The following is a 21,419-nucleotide window of genomic DNA, read 5'->3' on the forward strand; positions in this document are numbered from 1 at the left end:
GCTTTATCTCAGCCAAAGTTTCTAATAGTTATCCAAAACTATTATTTTTTAAATCTTGTTCAGACATAATGGGAATATGTAAAAGTGTTTAAAGTGAAAAAATACATTTGTACCATAAACACCTCAACATTTACTGTGAAATGTTCTGAAGTTAAACCAATTAAATATTTAAAGACAGATCTGTTTATTTATGTAACTATACTTGAATGACATATGCTGTGGACTGAAGAAATAATCAGTGACTTTGCAGGTCAGCTAACTTTTATGTTCTTTTTGAGGCACTCCCTTTCTCACAGCTGTTAGCATTGTGTTCAAATGGTATACATTGACAAAATGCATCTGCCTCTGAAACTTTGTCTCATTCAACATTACTACTGTTAAATTTATATACCACAGTTTAAATTGCGCCCATTTCTTGAACGATAAAATGCTAAAACTCAAGTGTCTAACTGCCAAAATACAGCCTTACTAGAATGAGTACAATTTACAAATACAATAATTACAATTTAAAACATGAACAATATTACATCTAGAAGTAAATACTGTAGGACTGATCAAATGGCATTTTCTGAGGGAGAAATGTTGAATTGCTGATGCTTCCAACAGAAATGTCCTGAATACAGGATTCAATTAGTTTCCCCTCAGCAGCATATAAAAGCCATCCAACCATGGCTGTCCTCAGCTATATGGATTTTGAACATACTTGCATATACTTCGGTTAGTTATCTGCCAGGTATTTTCCTGTAAAATATTAAAGACATGTAAAAATTAAAGTTTATGGCATTTGTAATGCTTAGATTTATTTTTATAAACCCATCGGTGTCAACTAAATATAGTACTAATTAAATTATGAGAATCAAACTGAGGCCTAAATAGTTGATGAGACCATTATGAAATGTGAACTTCATTGCACAGTTTTGTGGTACAAACTGAACAATTATGGATTTAGACTTTTATTTATTTTTTATTTATATGGTTTGGAGGCTGTCCAACTCCAGATATCTCTGGACGTCTTACACTTTAGAAAAGAAAGAAGCAAACAGTAGAAAAGCAGATCATATGTGTCCACTGGGGTGTGTGTGAAATGATACACATCAAGCAAAAAACAATCCAATGATAAAAAGTACATTTTTTGCACTAATAAATGTCTTAAATAAAAATTGCCAAGATGTGACCTAAGTCTGCATTTCTCCATATGGGGTCCTTCCCATGTGCTGTAGCTGACAAAGTTGTAGTGCCCACATAACTGTAACTATAGTGGAGAACATTGGCCTGGTTCTTGATTCAACAAATTATATAAAATTAATCTATTAAACTCCTGGTCATGGTTGAAACATATAATCAACCGTCTAACAATACGTTGTAATTTAAATCTTTAGTTGGCTACTTCACCTGCTTAACAGGCTTGGGACAAAGTGCGCAAGAAGACAAAGTGGAAAATAACCAGGAAAGAGAAGTTGTACTGTTTGCCTGCACATGTGCTCTTCAGTGGAGTTTGGCTGACTTGCTTTTCCTGGTTGAATTATAAACTAAAATATGTGGCTGGCATTATCCCTGAAATCCTTAGTTGGTAGATTGATCATGCATCTTCTAACGCCTGGAAGACTAGGTGCAAATAAGACTGAAACCACATTTGTCACATCTAGTAATCCAGTTCTTCATTTTGTTGATACACAGTATTATTATTATTATTATTATTATTATTATTATTATTATTACTACTACTACTACTACTACTATTACCACCACCACCACCTTAGGAAAAGAGAATTTAGGTTGTCCTTACCTGCTGCAAATCTCTTTTTAATAAGTGAAAAACGATACCCAGCTCCAACAAGTTCAATATCGCAGCTGGACAGAGTGCTCCCTTCGCTGGTGAACTGCACAACCAGGGGTGAAGGTTTACTTGGTCCATCAGATAATTGGAACCGTGCAAGCAAGGAACCCACCCCTTCAGACAGAAAATTCATCAAAGTACATTAATATAGAAAACTATGCAAGCCTGTACTTGTACTATGGAAGGCTCATTATTAGCAAGATACCAGTGTAGCATTTTGTTAGGTTTGGATTGCATCCTATTCCTTTCACATGACAAACTTATACTCTGAGATAACTGAAGTTTGAAAATTTCTGGTAAACTTTTTTTTGAGGGGAAGACATGGGTCACTTAAAGTACTCAGACTTTAAATCAGCTTATTGCATCAGGCTTTAAGTCATCTGAGCCACTATTTGAGAAGTTTAAACTATTCTAAATTGGAAAACGGCAGTATATTCAATTAATGCATCTTTTGGATTCACAATTTGTCCCAGATGTGCTGGCTGAATCTAAAACTTTTGTATTAGTATAACTTTTAGAACATGTTTTAGTTACATCCAAACCTATATCAAATTTTACAATCAATAAAAATTATGTAAATTTAGCTATCTTTGAGAACTATGGAATGAGCTAGAATATTCAGTATCATGGAATCAGTGCATGGTTCAAAAATAATATATCTCCTGTGATGTTATCTGTAATTCAATGAAAGTTTATTTTTCATGTCTATTTAGGCACTCACATAATATTGGCTTGTTCAATTAGGGTTCCATTTTGGTTTAATATTCACAAAATTGTTAATTCATGTTATAAAAATAATTGTTTAAATATGTAAATATGTTCTTTAATTATACAATAACAATTTGGAATCTATTATTATATAATGAACTATGGCTATATTATGCATGAAGTTTGATGTTGGAAAGAGAGTTATTTCAGACTTACAATCTTGCCTTGGAGTTCTGTTCTCCCTTTCCAGTAATGAATTGATCCTCTATGAACACAGTGGAAGGACTGATAAATGTTATTTCATGTGAATACATTTAATGATTTATTGCAAAATTTGTTTGATGTATATTGTTTGTATGTAAAATATATGTTTCTATATTTTCTATTCGAATCTATTTCTAGTTGAATGCCTTAATTACTAGTTGGACCTTGAAAAGATATGTGTGATTATTCAAGGAAAGATGAAAGGGAAGAAAGTTTTACAGGGAATATAAACTTGTATTATTACCTCCATTTTCAGATTTTTGTGAAATATCAGGAATTCTCCACAATATCCTTTGTTGTTCAGCATTCCTAAAAAAATGAAAAAATTGCTCAAGATAAAGAACAATGAGGAACCCAGTGAAATTCTAGAATACACAGTAGGCAAATTTAATGTCACCCATCTAACTCAATTCTATTTATGTCATATCTTTAGTTAATCTTTGCCTGAATAAGAGGATAGGGTAGAGCTATGCAAAATGTTTTGAATGTGAAATGTTTCAAGCTTGAAACTTGATTGTTCTAAGTATTCCGGAAGTGTTCCATGCTCAAAATGGCCCTGTTTCAAACTCAAAATAGAGCTGTTTTCATCTTAAAATATGTCCAGAATGATCAGAGCTACTTATTTAAAACTTAAAACATTTGAACTGTTTAGGAAGCCCATATTCTAAAATGAGTATGTTACACTTCTATACAAATTATTTCCTGTATTTTAAGCTTAATATTAAAATGTTGGATTAAGAATTCAGGAAGTTCCATACCCATTTGCATTCTGTGCATACTATATATCTGAATCAATAACTCCTAATATAAATAGTACCATAGCAGATATGACAATAGACCCATTCTTGCCTATTACTTTCCTGCAATTAAGCCTACAGTGAGATTTGCCAAGAGAAATCTAAAAAGGAAAGAGATGGATAGGCTGATATTCCCTTCGGTTTCCACCCTGGCAAATCCTATCTTATTTCTCTGCAATTTGTCTGCTAATGTGTTTTTTTCCCTTGCTGAGGCATTGAGGGAAGCATTTTTAAAACAGAGACTTGGAAGAAGACTCATCACTGTTACTAACTGTAAACTCTATAAAGCTGGGGAGGAATTTACAAATTCATATTTTTTAAAAATGGGGTTACCATTGGAACCTCTAATTTGGCCCTAAGTTGCCTCATTTACCAACACTGGTGATAATCAAAGTTAAATTATCGTTACTACAGCAGGCAGAAACCCAGCCCCATGTTGCTGAACTGGAGTTCCCAGGAGCCCCAGCCAACAGGCCTAGTCGCAGGATGCTAGGGGTTGCATTTCACCAAATCATGGTTCTGCATCATTCAAATCTAAGGAATGGGAATATCTTGCTTGCTATCTGTACTAAATATTAGGGCAGTCTTCTCATATTGAAGCCTTTTAGAAATATTTGGCTATAGTTCCCATCATTCCTAACTCACAGGCATTTGGACAGATAGGAAAAGTTATATATTTAACACACCTGGAGACCACCAAGTAGGGGACAGCTTTCTCCAAGCGGAGAAAATACTGGTTTTATGATTAAGAATTTGGTGGGAAAAAGCCTATTAACCTAGCTCAGACTTCACTTAGCATTAGTTAGCCATTTAAACCTGGTGATACTTGCTGATGAAATCACTAAGATCACTAAGTGATCTTCGCTTTTAAAATCTTCAGACTTTGATGATGAACATATAAGGCATCACTTCTGAACGTTTGTCCCCCTTTTCATATAAATGTTACATAATTTGTTCTCCTAAGCTTTGCCATATTTAGAGAAAAAAGACATCAGTTTGCTTTTGTAAGATTCTTGCTGTATTTACAAAAAAGGGACTTTCCTGTTTTCTCTTAATTACATTATTTATCCATACAGCAGATACCTACTATTTCTAGACATAGGGGTTATTCAAAAATGAGGAAGCAACTCAACAAGGTAAAGTCCTAAGCAGGACATATGAGTCTCAGGATTTCATGTAATAAGGAAGCACTGATTTATATCCAAATGCAGGGATTTCAGAACAAAGGCCTTTTAAGTTACTACAAGTGCAGAATAAGTGATTTTAAGTGTCCCTTCTATCCCCCCAGCATGCTGACTTGCAGTATATATAATACAGTATTATGAAAGTGTACTCGCTTAGTCTTAGTCTGTCCTGTTTGTTTTAACTGCAGCATTGTAATTTAGCAGTATTTTAAACTTGTAATGTGATGACAGCAATCTATTGACTCATTTACATATAAATTAAGCTAAGTTGCATTATTACCTCATCTGGTGTGGAGTACTGAATAATGTTGAACTGGCAGTGGGGGGCGGGATTCTGGTTCAAATCTCCCTCAGCCACAGAAGATCACTGCCTGACTTTGCACAGTCACGGTAAACCCAACCTATCTCACAGAATTGTTGTGGGGGAAATGGGAGGAGGGAGAGCTACATATTCTGCCTTAAACTCCTGAAGGGAAGGTAGGATATAATAGAACAAGTTCTCATAAAGGTGTCTTGTGTTGAAGGTATCGGTTTTGCCTTATCAGGAAATATTGGAGCCTCTGGCCAAAGATTTCAGTAGACTGGAAACCAGTAGGTGTAGTTGCATAAAATTTTCCACTATAAAGCATCTTTCAATAGGCTGTGCATGCTCTGAGCATGATTTGGAAAAAGTGCCTCAGATCTCACACAAGCATGAGCATGGCATCTCGTTTTTATTCATTAAAGCAGTGTTTCTTAAACTTTTTCTCTCAGGACCCTTTCCCACTTTTAAAAATTATGGAGGATCCCAAAAGACCTTTTGTTTGTATAGGTTATATTTATTCATTTACTGTACTAAAAATTAAAATTGACACATTCACTGCTGCTACCACTTCTCATGATTGTTTGATGGGATTTTAATATGGTATTATTTTTCAACATAGGCCAGCAAATAATTTTTATTTCACGGACCTCTGAGAGGGTCTTGGAGGACTCCTGGGAGTCCTCGGACCACGCTTTGAGAAACACTGCATTAAAGCAACCATGCATCTTTGAGACTTCTGCACAAATCTGAAAAAAAGAGGTGGCTGTTTAAAAGTTGCCTTAAGGAGTTGACTCACTGAAGGGGTAGCATTCCCCCCCCCCCCCCGCTTGTGGAGAAGCCTGAAAAAAGGCATGGCTGCACTAATGAACTGCAGAGAGATGCTGCATTTGCACAAAGTCTGAAGCACTTAATAATTTATTAAATGTATATGCCACCCAATCCCTATTCAGTGGGTGGCTGGGGAATTCTGGGAGTTGAAGTCCATACGTCTTAAAGTTCCCAAGGTTGAGAAACACTGTCCTAGTGACTCTGGGCAGTTTACAATTCTAAAAAAAACATTTAAAACAAGTAATGCAAACAACACATCAAACACATAAACCATCCCCCCCAAAAGGAACAGAGTTATCCTACCTCTCTTTCTCATCACACACAAAAGTATACTTGAAAAGCTAAATACTTATACAAAGTTGTGCCAAGGTTTTAATAAGCATATGGCTCTTAATGGCTATACAGTAGTTTGCTAATACTATTTCAGTCTCTCCAAAGATTTTGCTTAAGCTCAGTTACCAAGAAAGTACATTGATGGAATAAGGAAGGATCAAGGACCACCTCTGGTTCATACCAAATAGCAGGTGGAAGCACAGCTTGTAGTTTTGTCACTCCACCATCAATGGGAACAAGGAACTGCACGTTGTTTAAAGCTACTGGTGTAGTCATTGCCTCTATATTATATTTGTAGTCAATGCGTAAGTCTGTGCTCGTAGGTTCACACCGCCAGTTCACTGCAAGATTCAGTGGAGTAGATTGAATACCCTGGGCTGATACCTTGTAAGACAGAAAGAACATTTAGTATCTGTAAGAGCCAACAGAGAGAGAGAGAAAAAAAGAGTGAAAAAATATCTAACATTTTCATGAACACCTGAAAGGTTTATGATCAAGCTGTGACTATAGACTCTGTATTAGGTTCCCTTTCTGCAAGATTAGAAAGGAGCTTATACCTGGTATTTAAGCATATCCACATTATAGTATGTTGCTTGTGGTTTCTGTTCAGACACTTTCTTCAAGTGAGCCATCAAATTTGGCATGTTTACCCAGAACTCCTTTGTGTTGGCATCGGCTTGGGTGCTGTCACTGCATTCATTTAAAACAGGAGGAACACATGCCATTTTCATCAATATAAAATATTTGTTAGTTATGTATTTAAAATTATACTTAATTCCAGCTGTACAATTTCTCTTTAGGTCAGGGGAGATAAATGCCACAATGTGTGATCCAGTGGTATAAAGAAGATGGGCCTATGTCACAGACTCTTGAGGGGAGAGACTGTTTGTTTTCTTCTGGGTTTTGAAATGGGGTTCATGCTTTTTGAAAACTAGATTTTAACTTATCCTAAGTCTTACTTACTTACTCCCTAGAGCCAGTTTGGTCTAGTAGCCTTTTCAAAGAACAGCAGAAGAAAAAGGGTTAAATACAACTTAAAAATCAATAAATAAATCAGTGATTTAAGTCATAAACATTTCTCATGCAAAAGTTGCACAAATTACTATTTCTTGTAAATTTATAAATATTTTTACAATGATATTTACCAGCAAAGAAGTTGAGGATTTGGCAAAACATGTTCCAATCTGTTGTAATTTGTCACACGAAATGTTAGAACAGCAGGAGCGGGATTATTGGCAAAATGTCTAGTAATTCCCGCAGGAAATGACAGCACCATTTCTCCAGTAATCTTTACTATGCATCTTCAAAATCAAAAGAAAGGCAGACAGAGGAAAAGAGCACACAAGTTATGCACAACTACCCAATTTTGAATCAAATCATATGTATATGTAATTTGATATCTTATTTTCAGCATATTCTATTCCACCTTCAAGCAGCCATATATAATTAATTTATCATGCACTCATTTGGGACCATGAAAAGTGGTGTTCAAACAAAAAATGTTTGTGATATCGTTAAAAAGAATGCAAGGACTTCAAATATGTCAGAAATAGAAACTGAGTTATGTCCACAATTTTCATCTTTAAAACTTGTCTACTACAAAGTGTTTTAGAAAGCAACTTTTAGAAAGCAAGTTCAATGGGTAGGAAAAATGTATGAGGCTATACTCTTTGATTTATTATGTTCCTCTGAATTACATAGCTACCCACCTTAGCATGATGTATTTATGCTGATTTTAGTGATTCTGAAAATGTGGTACAAAATTTAGGAAACTATCTCTGGGTTGAATCTAGAGTTGCATAGAGTAGAATGTCATTAAATATACTTCTGAGGGCAGAAGACAGAAGGAGAAATATGTCACTTATTGACCCCTTCCACTTGCTACTCCTACGCATTATAAATTTGCTCTGGAAGATTTTCTGGAGTCTCTGATAGTATTGGGGGGGGGGGTAAGAGAAAATCTCTAGAACTGTTCATTCTCTCCTTCCACTCATGGGGAACTTCTATAAAGTATATTAGATCCTAATCTGTCATCTCTGGACATTGTTATTGTATATTAAGAATTCTGACACCACGGGTAGCATTAGAAAGAATATAAACACCAATGTCCCATTACCATTCCACATTTATTCACCAACATATGTGTCAGCTGAAAGTAAATATTTTCTCTAGATTTGTTGTTATTTGTTAACACACACTATTGCAGAGGAAATGGATAGTATAAGACCAGTCCTGAATTGCCAACTAAATGGGAAAAGGAGAACAAATGGTACGACACTTACTTGTTAGGATCAGCTCCTTTGAAGTAGGCATTAACAGTTTCGGTGAAAGCTGCAGCTACAGGGAGAGTGTCTTGTGCACCCATTGTTAATGGACTGGGTCCTCGAGAAGAGCCTGCAACCAATGAAACCCAGACAGTCTTTCTCTCACTGAAACCTTTTTTACTTCCTTCAAATCAACATTAAAAAAGATAGAGGTGGAATTGAAAGGTAAAAGCAAACTAGTTGTTTTATCAAAGAAGCAGTCTACAGATACAGACAATACTTACACATTTCTTTAAACAGCAAAAAACAATGTGATTTAAACAATCAAAACGAGGAATGTTTGACTGAAACATTTTAATTAAAACAACGTTTTTTGTGTGGCTGTACAGCATGACTATGAACATTTGGGCCATTCATTTGAGGATCCATGTAATTGCCGTCTAGTGGTAGTTTAATTTAAGATCATAATGATCTACTTATAATGAAGAGTAGAATAGTAAAGCAGTGTTGCTTAAAGGACAATGTATATGGAGGAAAAAAGGGGGAGTCAACAAGAAAAAACTGAAGGGACAAATTGTGTTGATGGCTCAATGTGATTAGCCCAAGAAGACTGGGTGTTTAACTGACCTGATTATGATGTTGCTAAACATGTGAGAATGACAGAAGAAGAACAGGAGGGAACCTTGGCTGGAAGGAGGAACAACCACACTAAGAAAGGTAGCCTTTATTGCCCCTCCTTCCCCCTCCCCCAATTTAATACAAGTGCAGCAGCAAAGAGGCTGAGTTTAGTATATGAGTTCTCTGAAAAAGGGAGAATATATTCCGGGGGAAGTTACTTTGAGGCCTGCAATTGTGCTGGTGTTTGCTATGGTTAGTTTTTGGTTCTGTGAATCTCCGAAATAGCTTGAGAGACATAAAGAGCTCAGAGCTGCCTTCAGCAATCTAGTGTTATTCAGTTTATGGCTAGAAATCTAGAAATTGAAGTCCTAGCATATCTGGAGGGTTTCCAGTTTGGGAAAAGCTGATTAAAGAATTACTCATGTATATTATACTAAAAGGACATGTATCAGAAGCATTATACATATTGTGGAACTTTTTAGTAATAGTGTCTAAGCTATAAGCAATTGTTGGCTCCTAATTCTGGGAGTTGAAGTCCACTCGTCTTAAAGGTGCCAAGGTTGAGAAACACTGGTTTAAACTAAAGCTAGAGGAAGAAGATGTGATGCTTTCTCTAGGTTGAGTTCAGTTAAATTGACATGGCAGAGAAATAGACTTGAATATATTATCCAGTTGTGAGCAGGTGTTTTCTGTGGAAGAGACCACATTTAGTAGTCAAAGAGCTTCGAGATTCAACCCAATATTTAATTGCTCAAGACATTTTAAAAACTATAATAAACTTTAGATTTCAGCAAGCCTAGGCTGCACAGAAAAATGAAAAATCTATATGAATGCCTATAAGAATGAAGAATAAAGCAAGATTGCTCATTTTTCATAGGAATAACTCTTCTCTACAAGTTGGAAATGCTTCATGCTAGCTACCTATTAGAGTTGAGCATCAGATAGCGCTGAGGAGTACTGAGCACAAAAGGGATGCACAGATTATACCTGCGGTTGTGTGAACAGGCCACAGGTATCTCTCAAAGCAACCCTCCAAAATCTGGAAACTATGAATCCTTCAATTTTACACAGTAATGCAGAAAGGCAGTCACTGAAAGCTTTCTAGATCACCATCTGTTTGACAAGCATACAGTTTAAATGAATTCAGAATACTTATTTTTCTTTACCGTTCTCAGATCTATAGGTAGTCCTTGCTTAAGGACCCTAATCAGGATTGGAATTTCCATGGCTAACCAAAGTGGTCATTAGGTGAAACATCACGTGACCGCACCACTTACTAATGGCAGTTCTGGTAGTCCTGGTTGTGGTCGTTTGGCGAGAACCGCACCATCCTTAGGTGAGGATCTCACACTTCTCCTGCCCTGCTGCGCTCACCTCTGCTTCAACTCCCCCCCACCTATCTGCCCCCTATTTCTGCCCTTTTGGCTGCTCTGCAGTCCATTGCCACCGCTTACCCCTGCTGCCCCCCACCGGCCCCTGCTGCCTTTTGTCATCTTCTTCCTCCTATTGTTGACGAAGTATGCCCAGCTGAGGCAGTTGCTGGTCCTTCATGAGGCCTTCACAAGGCTTCATGAGGTCTCCCCAGGTCTCCTTGAGACCTTATGAGGCCTCCGTGACACCATGTGACACCTTGGGGAGGCCTTGTGAGACTTTGTGAAGGGCCAGCAGCTGCCTTGACCAGGCACACCTTGTCAGCAGTTGGAGGAAGGAGACAGTGAAGGTGAGCAGGGGCTGGCAGGGGGCGGTGTTGTTCAGAATAGCCAAAAGATAGGGGGAGATAGGCAGGTGAGGGGAGTTGAAGTGCACACTGTGGTTGTAAATGCGGGAGGGCTGCCAAGCACCCAAATTTTGATCACATGACTACGGTGGCACTGCAACAGCCATAACTTCGAGAACTGGCCATAATACCATTCATTCAGTGCCATCATAACTTTGAGCGGTTGCTGAATGAATGGTAGTTAAGTGTCAGGTTCAGCCCAAAGAACTCCACGAGACAATGCAAATACAGTTCTGTTGCGTTTATTAGCTTCCACCTCAAGACAGAATCTCACCAGACTGAACCCAAGTTCCCAAGCCAGCCAGCCACAACACTGTGAATTCCTTAGGGAGGTGCCAGCCTCATCTTGTTGAACTTCCCATGCTCCTGTTGGGGGCTAAGAACACACTTATCTCCCTGAGCATGGCCTTCATAAGTCCATTCCATCACAGTAAGCAAGGACTATCTGTATACACCTTATAGTCAGCAGAAATATTCCAGGGCCATGCTTTGGAAAAGGATTTGCCTTAAACAAACAGGACATACTAAAAAAAATACATCAAGTGTTCATTGTAATGTATTTGCTCATTCTGAATGGCCAAAGGAAGCCATTGGAGCTATCTGTAAATCAAAATAATTTGCCATAAATGAAGTTCAGCTGGTTTACATTTTTAAGGAACTGTCCTCAAATTAAAATATTTACTTACTGTAAATATTGCTCTTTTCAGCAAAAACCATTTACTTCAGCAAAACCCATCCATTTACTTCTCTAAGCGCATTGTTAAGTAGCTTTGTAGGGCTTCTGCCCATCCCTCTCTAGGAAATCCTGCTTGATGAGTGCTAGGTGCAGGAAAGTAGAAACCCTACTCCACACCTTCTCACAGACTGTCCTTTGGAGATTATACATGTAACTTTTTATACCCCTCAGTTTGTAAGTATCCCATTTTAAAAAAGTGCTTCATCACCCCTGCCTAAAATGTGTATGCCCACTATACAGAGAATAGTCTAAACCTATTTTTTCTAGGCATTCTTCTAAAACAAATAAATACATACATACGTAAATTAAGATATAATTTAAAATAACTTATTCATTCCCTTTTTTATAATAGTAGTAAAAATCATTCTTCCCAAGCTGTCGGTTAGAACCCAAATCATCAGAAAAGACCCAGTCTAAAGACTTTCTTTGTTGGGCAGGTAGATAATAATAATACTGTACTGATTTGTATTGTCATGCAAGTAAATGGAACAACTGGACCTCAACAGGCGTTAAGCCTAAAGTAAAAACCTCTGATTCAGAATTTGGCCAGATCCTTGTCCCATCACAACTAAGGGCCACCCGCTACTTCTTGAAGGCAGGAACAGACATCATCCACCACCAACTCTCAGCCCATCACAAATACATGCCCAGGTTTTGATGCTTTGCTTCAAAGGCACTATTTCTATCCTGAGCAACCTTTAGGTCTTCCAAGTGGTTGGTCCATCACACTTCATTCCAATCTAAGAAATCCCTAGCACCATTTGGCTACAGCATCTTGCATGCTCCCAATCCCCAAGACCTAGTCTCTGCCCTGTGTGGCCATTTCATCCTTCAGCTTTATTCCTGTTCTTCTTCCAGTTGATTCAATGATGGCCCATAAAGGGCATGAAGTCCAGTAAAGTCTTCTGGCCACCATGTTTTCCCTATCTGTGCAAGGTACCTTTGATCCATCCTTACATTTCCAAATGACCATAATTTGGTTTTTGCCCAGGCTGGTTGAATCATACCTTTATTTCTTTCCCACCCTGTGTCTGCTGTATTGCAATGGCTCCCTCCCCCCATCTTTTTAAAAAAAACTCATTAAGTTGCAGTGTAGGATGTTGGAATAAAGCTTCAAAGTTTCAATGAATGGCATTCCTTTCCTTCCATGCATCTGAATCATTGGTTCTTCAACGCCACAAAGTTTATATGGCCCTATATGGAAGGAATCACTTGGTATAGAGAGTCAGGGAGATGACCTTGAGGGAAGTAGGCAGGAACTGTTATATAAGCAAGGAGGGCTGAAACGTTCCTTAAGACTTGAAACAAGATAGTATTTGGAAAAGACTCAGCCAGGCTCCTCCCTGATTCTTTGGGAAATAACAGGGTGGGGTGGAAAAGGACAATCAAGCTTGCACAATTCTGTTATTATAGCCTATCTCAATAAAGTGTTCATGGTTGCTAGGAGTCAAAAATGACTTGATGGACATAATCAATCAAGTGTAATTCTAGTCTTCTTGCAGAGTTGATTTTCTGGTCTGATCTACCCCAAAAGACTGACACTTGTTCCGGTTGCTTATTTACTGTAGCATCAGAGCAACAATGGTACAATAAGGGCAGGGGGAGGAGAGAATAGGTCTGTGTTAGTGTCAACTAACAGAGCATGGAAAGGGTTTTGAAAATATCTGTGTGCAGACATCTGGGAAAGCACAAGAATAGAACAGGGGCCAGTAAAGAGGAAGCAAGGGAAAAGGTACGCACGGGTAGACCCACCCCCAAAGGGCCAGACAGTGAGGCCTTACCTGCACAAATGGAGAGGGCAAGAAGGAGAAGAACAACCAATCAGGTTCTGTGGTACCCCTAGACTGGCCTAAGCACCAGCCTGACCCCATTGCCAAACCGCTGCAATACAGAATGGAATTTGTTAAGCTGGGTTCAGGAATGGCCAGGAGCAGTGCAGGAGACAAGCAGCTTAGACTGCAATGTGGAATTTTGCCTAGTTCATGACAAACTACAGCAAGCAGCGATGGATTGATAGAAGTTGGTACATTATAAATTCATAAACACTTAACACATGCAGCAAGCAAGGAGTTAAACCTTTTCATTTAATTTCCTATGGGTTGTCTTTGTCCTGTTGAATAAACTCCAGTTTACAGATATTCTATATTCAGTTTTCTGAGGGTTTTTTTTAACTTTATTTTTGACTTTAATAATAACGAACATTAAGAATTGTAATAAGTTTTTATTAGCTGAGCACTCTTTTTGTATTATTAAGTGTATTCCTATTTATTGTCTGTATTTTTAATTACATATGAAAAGGAGAGGACATATTTATTCAAGACTTTTATAGAGGACAGAGGAATGTCAGATTATGAAACTGAAATAAGCAGGTCTATACAGGGGAACAGTTCTTTTAAATAAGGGGAAAAATAGCAAATATTGAGGGCTTAAATTATAATAACTCATAGTTCATAAAAAGGTTACAACTGCCTGGGCCAGTCATTTTCTCTCAGCCCTAGGAAGGAGGCAATGACAAACCACTTCTGAAAATCTTGCCAAAAAACCTGCAGGGACTGGTCCAGGCAGTTGCCAGGAGTCAAGACTAACTGGGGGGGGGGGGGGGGGGAATCTTTACCTGCCTAACGGCACATAGTACATTAAATAGAATATATTTATCTTAAGGAGAAAATAGTAATGAAGTTTTGGAATGCACTGAGTTGTGTTGGCTTTGTCCTGACTTGAACATAGTGTGAAAATATGGCATAATTGATTCATGCCATATTTGTTAATGTTTTAATGTTTTTCTTGATACATATGCAGACAACAAATTTTAAATAACATGTATTTAATGCAATACTCATATAAAAACCAACATTCTACCAGTTTATCAACATTTGGATCTAAACACCTTGTTGAATAAGCTACTTGCAAATAGAATCAGGACTTTTTTTTCAGAAGATAAAAATGTTCTGAATATATTTCTGTGTAGAAATCATGAGTAATAGCATATGAATATATCTATTATGTAAATCAGTTTCTAGTCTGTGTCACTCTTCTCACACAGATGCACAGATGTGTCTCAGAAGAGAAAAGCTTCATTTTCCAGAATAAATGCATGCAGAATTGGCATTCAGTTCAGTGCATTTATTTTTCAGGATAAATATTACTGTCTACTTAATTAGCATTAGTACACAAAATATTTTATTATATATCATACTGCAGAGATTTCTTGAGAGCCAGTTTGGTATACAGGTAGTCCTTGCTTAACGACCACTCATTTAACAATGGTTTGAAGTTACGATGGGCTCAGAAAAAGTGCTTTATGACCTGTACTTGCACTTACAACTGTTGCAAACCATTGCACCACCCCTGTGGTCACGTGATCGCGATTTGTGATTTTTTTTACAACAGTCATAAAATGAATCACTATGTCATTAAGCAAATCACATGGTCATTAAGCGAATTACGTGATTGTTAAGCAAATTTCAGCAAAAAAGTCCATTGGGGAAGCTGCATTCACTTAATGACCACATGATTTGCTCAATGTCGATGTGATTCACTTAATGGCTACAATGATTTGCTATGACCATAATAAAAATGGTCATAAAATTGGGTCCGGTCACATGGTGACTTGTTTAACAACTGCCCTGCTTAACCACCAATTTTCCGGTCCCTATTGTGGTTGTTAAGCAAGGACTACCTGTAGTGGTTAAGGCACTCTAGAAACTAGGAGACTATGACTGCTATTCCTGCTTTGGTTATGAAGCCAGCTGCTGACTTTGAGCCAGTCACTTTCTCTCTTAGCCCTAGGAAGAAGGCAATGGCAAACCACTTCTGAAAACTGCAGGAGCTTGTCCAGGAAGTTGCTAGGAATCAAGACTGGCTTAAAGGCACATAAAAAAGAGGGATTTGTTCCTGCTTCTCCCAAACACCTATGAAGCACTGGTGTTAACATAATTTAATAGGCAGTTGGCTATGGGTTATTTATTGCATATGTAAGAGCAAGGAAGCTAGTAATATAAATAATAATAATCCTGATGCTGCAGAGAACAGCTTTTTTCTCAACAATTCTCATTGTGTCATGATCACTCTTGCATTTTAATCAGAAGTGGGCCTGCTTAATTGAAAAATAACATAAAATGGCCGAGTGAATCCTTCATTTCAGCCCTAACAGTCTTGGGAAAAAAATCCATCTTTAGATGCACATGTCTGCAGAGGTGGCTGTATTTATGAGAACTTCAAATTTGCTGATATTACCAAGATAATCATCTCCTAATGTATGATGGAAGCCTTCCTAAGGCAGGAAACACATTCTTATCTCCCCAAGCTCATTCCTGATTGAACCAAACATTTCCTCTTTTCCTATTTCTCATTGTCCTATTTTTTTTTTATTTTTTCCCCCTTGCAAAGTGGAGAGATTGCTTAAACAAGCTATCTCTTCCTGAGTGTGGCTCTGCGCTTCCCGATAAGTGCTAACCACAACTTAACAAGCTCTCCTAATGTGACCTTAGGTAGTTAATCAGTACCCTCTAGTGCAGCTGTGCTGCTACCTGAAATTGACAAGACCTTAGTAAGTTACTTGCTGAGTAGTTCATGGCTCACAACTGCAAGCACACTAAAGCAAACATTCCTTTCCATGTGAAACCTCTACTGTGTGCCTATTTACTCATGTGTAATCCTTTCCTCTTCAATGAATGTACATTCCAACATAAATTTCCTTTTTCTTAATCACCCCAGTGTCAGGATGAGCATTCCAAAGGGGAGTGGGAAAAAGAGCTATAAGTTTTGCTCTGCAAAACTGATTTCCTCATGAGTTGAATTCTGGAGAACATCCTTGCTGCTCAGGCGCACCACGGCAGATCGGGAAGGACCCTTGGCGCAGTAAGTATATTTGGGGACAATTTATTAATGAACTTTCTTCAAAGTTTGTTGCCATCCTGGCATCTCCCTTGGTGTTTTTGTTCTTTGTATCCATCTTGCAAATTCTAAATGAAGCACTGACGCACAACTTAGCGGCAATGCTCATCATGTTCAGTTTTCATTCAACTGTCAGGGAGATGGTACACTAGATTGTACAGGGTGTTTCAACCTTGAAATGTTCTTGCCATTTTAATATTCTGAGCTTGAAATAAAGCATGACTTTGGAACAAAACCTTGGTTATTTTGTGGGTTTCATTTCAAATGTTCTGACTGTTCCAAGTGTTACTGTTGTCTTGTGGTCTGTGATAAGTTTCTATTTTTCTAACCTCTTTTCAGCCTTGATAGTCTATTAGCAGGGGCTGGCTATACCACTGCAACCATTGGCTTAGGAAGAAGGGAACACTGTGGGACTGCAATGCTGAGAGGAAAGCAGCAGTTAAGTGCATAGACAGAAGAAATCATTGTTTGCAGGTATCTGGAAAGTTACTGCTGTTCTTTCAAAAATCATGGCTCTGGGGATACTTTTAATGTATTCACTTGTTAGATTATTATCCTGTTTTTCCTTCAGGAACTCAAGGTAGTTTTTCTATACAAGAACAACCCTGGGAAGGAGAGGAGGTAAGAGACAGTGAAAGGCCCAAAGTACCCTGGAACTTCCATGGCTGAGGGTAGATTTTAATTTGAGTTTCCTGTGGGTCAGGGCAGGTTGAAGTTAGAATTTATCTGGATCAGAGGGTATAATGCATGTGCCACAGTTAATTTTGCAGACAGGTAATACAAAGATATATGTGCATGGGCTTGCTTTAATTATTAATTATTGTTATTGCTTTAATTATTATTAATAAGCTTAATAAACGAGTGTGGCTAATGGTTGAAATAACTTGTCTGATGTTGGTTGATCTGAGTTTTGGTGTGTGCGGGTGCATTCTGACTGCGCTCTTTGGTCTTGTTGACGTTGTTTCAGAGCATGTTTAAAACTGCAAAGTTTCTGTCTTGTTTGTGCTGATTTGATGTGATTTGCGATGTGTTTATGTACCTTGTGCAGGCTTTTGAGGCCAGCCGAGTTTCAAGACTATTCGTTCTATGTTATTTTGGCTCTCTTTTCCCCGTGCTGTGTTCAGCTTCTGTTTTTCAACTTTTGCTGAATCACCTCTGAGTTAGTGGCTTTGCTGCTTTTCTTGCTCACTATTGGCTATATCCATCATTTCTGTTTATTAATACAACCGTTACACCAGAATCGTTAACACTAATACTATTAAATACTAACACTATTTAAAAGCTTATATTTATTAATACAAAATAATTATTAAAAGGAATTTTGCACTGGGGCACGGATGCTTATGCCCCCATGCAAAATTACTTTTAATAATTCTTCGAAAACTGAAAGAAAAGTCCATAGCACAGAGTGTAATTTAGCTGACTTGGCGACTTCTGCTTGTTTTTTTCAGGGAGAGATGCGAATTGCCTGCTCCTGCTAAGTTGTTACAGCTGCGAAGTAAATTGCAATTTAAAATATGTTTGTTAAATAGATTAGCTTTTTTTGTTTGTGTGCCTATATACTGTGTTGGCTAAGTGCCATGGGGATTAATTTAACATACTGAAACACTGTGCTGAGAAAGAGAGGGGGCTTTTCTGATTACTGTTTCAATCAATTCTATCCCTCAATGGATTTTTAAAATGTTTTGAAACAATTTTTTTAAAAAATCAACTAATTGACATTATTATTATTTTGCAATCTGGGCATTGGGTACTAGTCAACATGAACTGTTCCTTATCTATTTTTGCAGTACTGAGGCGAAAAACAAGCTAGCCAATACCTTGTTTTGAGAATCTATTGCTTCCAGTGGTTAGACTATTCAGATATTTCCAAGTTTTGTTCCAGTGTGAGCTATTTTGGTACATTTTGAAGTGGGTCTGTATTGTACTGAGTTCAACAGAAGATCAAAACATTTTATGCTGATCTGTATTCTAGAGATGTTATACCTACTTATTTGGGACAACAGATTTAAAATTAATAATGGTTTCGTGTCCAGAAGGATGGTGCAAAAGAAGAGATTTCTATTTTTCCTGTGTCCAAAACCAGTATTTGCAATTATTTTTCAATTCATCCTGTATAAAATAATTTTGAGCGTAATAATTCTGATGATTTTTTTTTAACTTCTCTTTTCTGGAAATCCTCTTGTCCTTTGATGATTATGGAATATAATGCAACCTGAACAAATCCTCCCACATCTAAGGAAATAGTAGAAGGTATCTTTTTTGTCTTTTTCCTTTCAGATAACTTCCCCAAATGCACACAATGTAATTATTTAGATTGGAATATAGAAATACTGTATGTTTGAAATCTTGAGATTCTTGATCACTTATTATTCTAGATCCAGATTTCTGTTTTATTTCTCTCTCTCTCTCTCAGATTCTGTTCTACTAGAAGTGCAGCTACTGTATGTATTTGTGGATAAATTGAGAATTTTAGGTGCCAAAATACACCCCCCCAAAAAATAAAATAAAATTTAAGATTATTTGGTGCCTCTCCTGTCTGACAAATATGTGATACACTGTTAAACCCATTGTTACAGTGTGATTGACTTTCTTAAACTTTTCTATTGCAAATTTATGTACAAACAGTTGGTATAAAGGACGTTAATGCAGTGGAAAATAGCCCCAAATCAGTTGAACAAATGGCTCATAGCCTTGTTTCAAAATTGATTGAACCAAGAACACCTTTATATATTAAATGTTATTCGGTTCTTGTATGAAATAAATTCTGAACTTATATATAATGTATTTAACTTATATGAACTTACATGTAATTTATTTAACAGCAAAATAATATTTGATTATTCAAATGTTTTAAAAATTAACTTCTATTTTTTAAAATAATAAATTCAAAAACTATTCAAAATCAATACACCACTGCAGATGCTTTAAAATATTATAATAAGATAATAAGATATATTATGGCCAGGTCTGATTTTTTCAAGAACAAATGGAATTGAAATACAAACTTAAGTTGAATAAAAGCATTTATTTGTATAACATCCAAGTACAAACCTGAGTGTGGAAGTACTTCCAGACTGAAAATCTGATTTTTGGGGGAGTACTACCTATCCCAAAGACTCTGGACTTAAATTTCAGAGTCTACCTGAGTATGAGTATTTCTGTCTTGTATTGATTAAATTTCAATTTATTAAATATTATCCAGCCTATTGCTGAGTTCAAGTCATAAAAACTACTTTGAATAATTCATGGGTCATTAGCTACACACACAGGTCTTGGCTCAGTGAAAACAGCACCATTTACACATGCCACATACAGATAATATACAATGTTCTCAAGCCCTTAATGCTGCTTTTGAATAGGGCTTGTAGTTCTATTCTCCAAAATTCTTCTGCTGTGTGTGTATATGTGTTCCTGATTCCAACTCAATGGCTGCTTTGTTTAAAAGTGCTATGCAGAGGCACTCAGAATGTGATTGTATGTCACTGTTAGGGTAAGAAGTGTGTATGTATGTGCATCTGGTGCTGGTGGGAGATAGTGATCATCAGCACAGCATCTGAAAGGTATTTTTACTTCATGGAAATCTACTTAAAATCCATTCATGTAACTTATATACAGTATTTCAGATAAGAAGATGGCAGTCAATATATTTATACCTGCTTTTCTATTAAAACACTCAACGTGATTTACACTGAATAATAAAAGTTTATGATATAACAGTCATGATACAAAGGGATGAGAATGAAAGAGGGGAAAAATAAATATGATTCATTTACCAACTATTTTATACTGTTACATAATGGCAATGTGGAACTATCAGCACAGGAAGAATGTTGGGGAGAGAAAAAGCTAATGGGGGATTTTTCTAGCAGGTTAGATGGAAGAAATCCTCGTAGGCTAATTGCTAAGAGAGGAAGTTCTGGGATAGCATATAGGTATGCCATTTTTTAAATGGGTACCCTGGGTACCTAACTTTCATAATTCCTAGTTAGAGAGGCCAATAAACATGATGGATTCCAACCCATCTGGAAGGCATAATTATGAAATGGTTGGTCCTCTCTCTTTCATTAAAGTAGTTTTTAAGGAGAAGCAATCTGGATAAGCTCCATATATCTCTTTGTAAAAGCCTGATTTTGCCCTGCTTAAGGCATTGCATCTAGTCTGAACACAATTAAGGTAATAGTTATGTCCTGAGTAGTCTTTGAAATTCCAATCTTTTTCATTTTAGGGGATTTCAGTGCTAATTGCCCAGCCATGAGATCTAAATAATCTTTCCAGAGTCTGCTATTGCATCCCCATAACAAAAATTTTCAAAGATTTGACATAGGTAGTAGCTTTTACGATGTTTAATGTTAAAAAGAAATATTTTCAATCTTGGCACAGTCTTGTATGTGACTGAGATAGCTTGGGAAATTTTTATTTTCAGATCCATAGGAGAACTGTTTTCTTGTGTATCTATTGGATCTCTCAGACAGAGATGATATTATTTGTATGCCTTTTAGTTAAAAGCTCTTAGTTTGTCTGGGTAACCCTTTTAATTTCACTTATTTTGGAGAGAGGACAAGCCACAAAGTGTGATTAGTGGGAGTGGCACTTTAGCTTCACAGGATCTGACCTGTGGATATTGCTGCCTCCAGAGAGACAGGCTAGAACCTAATTACTTCACGAATTGATGGATCATGTCTTATGTCTAAACTGGTATATGACAACTGTGGATAAATGTATTTGGAAGCTTCCTTGTTCTGGTAAAAGTCAAATATCTTTACCAGCTGCTCTCTAATTAATGGGAATCTTGTTACAAATGTAGGAATATATATGCTGAGTCAAACCATTGGTTAAATCAAGCACAGTACTGACTACAATGTATAGATTC

The 21,419-nt window shown here is 37.1% G+C and overlaps 1 protein-coding gene across 1 annotated transcript in view; it reads right to left on the reverse strand.

The window, feature by feature from the left end:
• Nucleotides 1–291: 291 nt before the first annotated feature.
• The window catches only part of SGIP1 (SH3GL interacting endocytic adaptor 1), a gene marked incomplete at its 5' end in the record, with an annotated part of 89,229 nt that continues 68,101 nt past the window's right edge, over nucleotides 292–21,419 (reverse strand). The window contains 7 exons of the mRNA XM_088153400.1: nucleotides 292–741; nucleotides 1,787–1,951; nucleotides 3,054–3,118; nucleotides 6,437–6,639; nucleotides 6,813–6,945; nucleotides 7,401–7,556; nucleotides 8,538–8,649. Of these exons, the coding sequence (XP_088009526.1) occupies nucleotides 719–741; nucleotides 1,787–1,951; nucleotides 3,054–3,118; nucleotides 6,437–6,639; nucleotides 6,813–6,945; nucleotides 7,401–7,556; nucleotides 8,538–8,649 (857 nt within the window). The remainder of the gene's footprint in view (nucleotides 742–1,786; nucleotides 1,952–3,053; nucleotides 3,119–6,436; nucleotides 6,640–6,812; nucleotides 6,946–7,400; nucleotides 7,557–8,537; nucleotides 8,650–21,419) is intronic.

This window comes from Python bivittatus, unplaced genomic scaffold (assembly GCF_059951505.1).
Source record: "Python bivittatus isolate LINGU-HERP-01145 unplaced genomic scaffold, Pbiv_v1 ctg000700_np1212, whole genome shotgun sequence".
Classification (NCBI taxonomy): Eukaryota; Metazoa; Chordata; class Lepidosauria; order Squamata; family Pythonidae; genus Python; species Python bivittatus.